Here is a 6,495-nt window from a genome sequence, read left to right on the forward strand (position 1 = left end):
CATTCTTTTGATCAAAATACATTTTTTCTTGCACATTGTCTTCCTAAGTTTAGGGTCTGTTTGAAGAGATCCACATGGATGTTAGTTTTGGTCCTTGTCATCCCACCATTTCATACTCAAGGTTGTTTCCTATTTGTTTCAGATTGGGCTTGGGCTTTGCCTGCTTTTGTCAGCATATTGACAAAAACTTACTTTCCCCCACTTTGTTCAGATGGGATGGTTCCCCTTAAAACCAAACAATCACAACATAAGCAAGATATTTTGGAGAAAGAAGCACTCAGTGGCAAGAAGGTAGGAGTCACATGAGAATTTCTTGCTGTCTGTTAGAAGTCCAGAGTCCATGTAGTAGAAAAGGAACACATGAACTAAGGGGACAATTTGAGGCATTCATTTTACCAATAAAAAATAGGAAATTCTCTAAATACCATGAATATGAAGGAAACTTACCCACTAGCTCCAAAAATGGTTGCAGAGAATCCTCAAAGTAAATATTTTCATAATGGACACTAGATACTAAATATTAAAAACATTCACTCCAAAGCATTTGTATATTAAAACTTTAAAGAACCCTGATGAGAGCCATGTGGTATAAGATTCATCTTATTCAAGTTAATAAACTCGGATAGGAACTGTGTATATTCACTTAAAAAAAGTGTTAGGTAAGCTCTAATTTTAATAAAGTGCGTGTTTAAACCTGTCAGAATTTATGAGTACGGGTGGGGGGAGGAGATTCTCAGTCAACATAATGATTGTGATAAATCTTGTGATCACAACTAATTTTAACCAATAGGAGCAAACTCTTGGAGGAAGATCCATTGAACAGAATAAAATTGCCTTGAGCGTGAAATCTAGCATTACTCAGAATCAGAGGATTCATCCTGGCAAGAATCCCCATCAACACCTCCATCTTGGGAAAGCCCTCAGAGATTGTTTACACCTTAACCCACATGAGAACATTCTTTCTGGGGAAAAATCCAATGACTGTAAAAATGATAAAAATACCTTCATCAGGAGTTCTTTCTTAGCTGTGTACAAGAGACCACATACAAGAGAGAAATCCTATGAATGCCCTGACTCTAGGAAAGTCTCAAGTTCAATCTTAGATCTTAAGCATCAAAAAACTTGCATTAGGGAGAAATCTTTTCAATGTAGCCAGTGTGGTAAAGTATTAGTAAACCACTCCTCCATTGCATTGCACATGAGAACCCACAATGGAGACAAACCTTTTAAGTGTAACCAGTGTGGGAAAGCCTACCGTTCAAACTCTTACCTCACACGACACAAGAGAATTCACACTGGGGAGAAGCCCTATGAATGCCATGACTGTGGAAAAACCTTCAGAGATAGTTCACTTCTCAGACAACATGAAGGAATTCATTCAAGGGACAAACCCTACAGATGTGATCAGTGCAGCAAAACCTTTAGTAGGAGCTCTAGGCTTACCATGCACAAGATAATACATACCAAAGAGAAGCCCTATGCCTGCACTGATTGTGGGAAAACCTTCAGCATTCTTTCATACCTCACAAGACATAAGAGAGTACACACTGGTGAGAAGTCTGTTGAATGCAGCCACTGTGGAAAAGCCTTAAGTAGTCCATCAGCTCTGAAGACACACCTGCGGATACATACTGGAGAAAAACCTTACAAGTGTGATCAGTGTGGGAGAACTTTTAGAATGAGCTGTAATCTTAATGTGCACAAGAAAATGCATGCTGGAGAGAAACCGTGTACTTGCATTGACTGTGGGAAAGCCTTCAGGGATCACTCATGCCTTAAAGAACATGTGAGAATTCACACCGGAGAGAAGCCCTTTGCATGTGATCAGTGTGGGAAAGCCTTCAGAGTGAAATCTTTCCTCACTTTGCACAAGAAAGTTCACATGAGAATGAAACAGTATGAGTGTAAGGAATGTGGGAAAGCCTTCAGTGGTCTCTTATCTCATAGGAGACATATGAAAAAGCACACCAGGGAAAAGAAACCCTTCAAGTGTAGTCAGTGTGAAAAAGCTTTTAGGAGGCATGTGTCCCTTACAATACATATAAGAACTCACACTGGAGAGAAACCCTATGAGTGTGATCAGTGTGGGAAAGCCTTTAGCGTAAGGTGCAATCTTACTGTGCACAAGAGAGTCCATACTGGAGAGAAGCCCTATCGGTGCAATGTGTGTGGACATGCTTTCAGTAAGCTGTCATCCCTTCGGCGGCATCACGAGAGCACTCATGCTGGATAAAGCTCTGAGTAATGTCCACGTACAGTAGTTTTCAGTGAACTCTCAATCTTGAAGGCGTATAAGCATATACTAACTGTAGAGAAGTGGATGTAAAGAATGGAAAAAAGCCTCTAAAAATCTGTAGGAGAAATATAAATTATGCAGTGACTTTGATAAATCCTTTAATCATCTCCTAGATACGTGACCAATTGATACTAAAAGTAAAAACTTTTTAGTGTCTTCAAGACTTGTTGAGAAAAATAAATGCCTAATGTTTTAAGCCACCATATTTACAGTGTGTGTGTGCGTGTATTTTGGAAGGGAGGTTTTATTCACAAATGTGTCACCAATATAACCCATGTCAGGTTTTTAGAAATTTATGTATATAATTAAAAAATTGAATTGCTACTGGAGTACCAGGATGGAGGTTATCTGTATAACTCACACTGGTCATTCCCTTTTCACTCTCTAATCACCCTAATTCTTGACACCATAACGTGTATTCTGGGTTCAGTGCATTTTTTAAAAGGTTTTTTCCTTTTTAAAGTAATCTCTACAGGAACTCACAGCCTGAGATCAAGAGTCACATGTTCCTCTGACCTGGCCAGGTGCCCCTAGAATCATGCCTTTTTAACAGCTTTATTGAGATGTAATTTACATGTTGAAGTATAAAATTCCATGGGTTTTAGTATGTTTACAGAGTTATATGACCTTTTCTACCTGATACGGTATCATTGTACCTGGATTCTGCTCAACATTCTTTGTGAGAATCATCTGTGTTCTTTCTTTAGCAGAATTTTATTGTCATTGATACATAGCTTCCCATTTTATGAATATGCACAATTAATTCAAATGTTCTGGACATTTGGGTTGTTTATAGTTGGAGTATTTTAAAAAATATTTTACTTATTTGAGAGAGAGAACACAAGCAGGGGAGGAGACAAAGGGAGAGGGGGAAGCCGACTCCCCACTGAGCAGAGAGCTTGATGTGGGGCTCAGTCCCAGGACCCTGAGATCATGACCTGAGCCGAAGGCAGGTGCATAAGCTGACTGAGCCACCCAGGAGCCCTATAGTTAGGGTATTTTTTTTTAAGATTTTATTTATTTATTTGACAATCAGAAATCACAACAAGGAAGAGAAGCAGGCAAAGATAGAGGGGGAAGCAGGCTCCCTGCTGAGCAGGGAGCCTGATGTGGGGCTCGATCCCAGGACCCCGGGATCATGACCTGAGCCGAAGGCAGAGGCTTTAACCCACTGAGCCACACAGGAGCCCATAGTTAGGGTATTTTATAAGTAATTCTGCCATGAACATTCTTTGTACATATTTTTGTCGGGTATATATTTTAGGAGTGCAGTTTCTGGGTCATAGGGAATACACATAGTCACATTTATTCAACACTATCTGGTCACATTTAGTCAACAGTATCCCACAATTTTATGAAGTAGTTGTTCTAGTATGCATGTCTGCTCTCTTGTTAATATTTTATATTGTCTTTTTCATTTTGGTCATTTTGATGTGTATACCATAGGATCATATTTTAATTTTTAAATTTTTAAAAACTTCTTTTGGAACCATTTTTGCACTTACTAGAAAAGTTTGTACAGAGTCCTGTATATCCCTCAGTTTCCCAGTGTTAATACAATTAATTTGTTACCTGCTTTCTTCTGGTTAGTATTTTTTTGTGTGTGATCTCTAAGATTGTTGGTTTTTATGTCCGTTTTCCAGACAACCTCCAATAGCCTTCCCAAGTAACTAGTAAATTGGTTTCTTTGCATGTACTCTTTACTATTATAGTATTAACCTCACTCACGAAGCATTTTTGGTTAAAGAAAAATTAGAGAGAGTGACTTTGTGGAGATGATCCCATGGTACATGTTCTGTATCCCCAGTCTCTGTCCCTATGGGGACTTAAACACCACCTTGCTTCTCTTACTCTTCCAGTGATAATCTCTGCCTCAGAGAAAGCTGGGAGTTGGTCTGATGAGAAGTTCATCAGTTCTCTTAAGGTGAGCCCCAAGAAATCCAAGAATGAGATTCCCAGTCTGGAGATGAGAGGAAACATATGGGAAGAGAATTTATGTACACCTGTCCTCTCAGGTTCAGAAAATCTGGTCATTCATGCATCCTATCTGTGAGCTGTTATCCTCAAAGATTTGAAATGCCTTGGGGAAGAAATGATAGCATCTATCTGGCTAATGAGGAGCTTTGGAAATTGAGCTCCCAGGCCCACAGAGACTAGAGTTTACCTGTGACCCCTCCTCTCAAAGCAATGTTCATGTCAGGAAACACACCTGAGTCTCCTGAGATCAACCTTCTTGCCCTGGAGCCCAGTTGCCTTTGTCCCTCTGCTTTTCCTGGGGACAGATTTCCCACCTCTGCCCTTCAATATCTAGAAGAAAGGTGAATTACTCATTGGTGACTTCAAGGTAATTTGGTGTGCCCTACTAAATGCTGTGAGAAATTGAATGTACAATTTTTTTTTTTTAAATCAGCCTATCTGGAGGACATCTAAGAGGTAAAAGAAAGTTCGGTAGGATGAAGCTATATTGAATTTGTGGTCAACTTTCATTTCCTGCTCTTACTGCTTTTTAAATTCCAGGGACGTTTTTCCTTACTTGAACATGAATTAGTACCTTCAAAAATCAGACAGATAGGGGCTCCTGGGTGGTGTGACTGAACCAGTTAAGCATCTGACTTCAGCTCAGGTCATGGTCGCAGAGTCCTGGGATTGAGTCCTGCATTGGGCTCCCTGCTCAGTGGGGAGCTTGCTTCTCCCTCTACTGTTCCCTCTGCTGGTACTCTCTCTCTTTCTCTGTCAAATAAGTAAAATCTTAAAAAAAAGAAATTGAACAGATAATTCTACAATTCACTGGTTTCCCTCATTTTGGTGGGCTGAGAACGGGACTAGGATGGGTGAGTTTGGCTTCTCAGTTTTCCCATATCTGATTCCAGCTTTTATCCTCAGAAAGCTCAAGTCTTGTCTTTACCTCTTACTTGTAAGGACCTTGAGAGAGAAGGTTGAGACCCATTAGTCTAACTTTCTAGTCTTTCTCTGAAAAGCCTCAAAGAAAATACAGAATATTTTATTTTATTTTTTAAAGATTTTCTTTATATGTTTGAGAAAGGGAGTGAGAGCAGGAGAGGGGAGAAGGTCAGAGGGAGAAGCAGACTCCCCACGGGCCTGGGAGCGGACGTGGGACTCGATCCCTGGACTCAGGATCGTGACCTGAGCTGAAGGCAGTCACTTAACCAACTGAGCCGCCCAGGCACCCAAGAAAATACAGAATATTTTAAACCATCAGAATAGCACAGTACTTTCCAGAATTAATGCTGACATTTTGGCCATATTAGCTTCAGACATTTTTTTTTAAAATACAGTAGTATACATTATATATGATCTGTTTTTTTTTGTTTTTAAAAGATCTTATGTATTTGACAGAGTGACAGGTAACACAAGCAGGGGGAGTGGGAGAGGGAGAAGCTGGCTTCCCGCCAAACAGGGATCCCGAGGCAGGGCTCAATCCCAGGACCCTGAGATCATGACCTAAGCCGAAGGCAGACACTTAATGACTGAGCCACCCAGGCGCCCCTATCATTACATTTTAAACTGAGTATCAGATCCACATCCTACAGGGAAAGGCCTTTCTTTGCTTTTAGACGGGAATAACTATATCAGCATGGACAAATCCTCTGTTATGTTACTATTCTCCTCCCCCCTTCCCAGAGATTACCAGTCTGGAATTGGTGGATATTTGCCACAGGTAGTTTAATACTATTAGTACATGTGAACATGTCTGATAAATCTTTGCTATAGAAAAAAATTGTAATTAGCCCAAATGCCCACTGATGGGAGAATGTATATTAAAATTAATAAATCTTCTTGTGTCAGTCTTAATAAATACAGAAAATACAGTATAAAGCCAAAATAGGTGGTTGAGTTGAATAATAATGTATAACAAATACGAGCTTGTAACATAATGTGACATAAGCACAGACTGTTTAAGGCTACATCATTACTCATGTGAAATATTCCAGGGGAATGATACATGTAAAGTTCGGTATCAAGTTTACCCTCAGAGGAAAATGATCTTCCATCTGTATTGAGATTATGTATGAATATGCCAGGGCTTAAAAGTGATCTGCATTGTTTTATTAAAAAAAAAACTGGGGCAAGCTTGACACAATATCAAATTTTGTCATGCCAGCTAGTGGGCTTAAGCCTTTCATTGTCACTTTGTCCTTGTTGGGATACTTAAATTGAACATAAAATGTGGAACAATT

General features: G+C 39.7%; 1 protein-coding gene across 1 annotated transcript; it reads left to right on the forward strand.

The window, feature by feature from the left end:
* The first annotated feature begins 1,198 nt into the window (after window positions 1-1,198).
* On the forward strand, window positions 1,199-2,233 carry LOC111162422 (putative zinc finger protein 66). Its single transcript, XM_022526828.1, has one exon. The coding sequence runs from the start codon at window positions 1,199-1,201 to the stop codon at window positions 2,231-2,233; it is 1,035 nt and encodes a 344-aa protein (XP_022382536.1).
* The last annotated feature ends 4,262 nt before the right edge of the window (window positions 2,234-6,495 follow it).

The sequence above is a fragment of the Enhydra lutris genome, unplaced genomic scaffold (assembly GCF_002288905.1).
Source record: "Enhydra lutris kenyoni isolate GAN:26980312 unplaced genomic scaffold, ASM228890v2 scaffoldscaffold92, whole genome shotgun sequence".
NCBI classification, from domain to species: domain Eukaryota; kingdom Metazoa; phylum Chordata; class Mammalia; order Carnivora; family Mustelidae; genus Enhydra; species Enhydra lutris.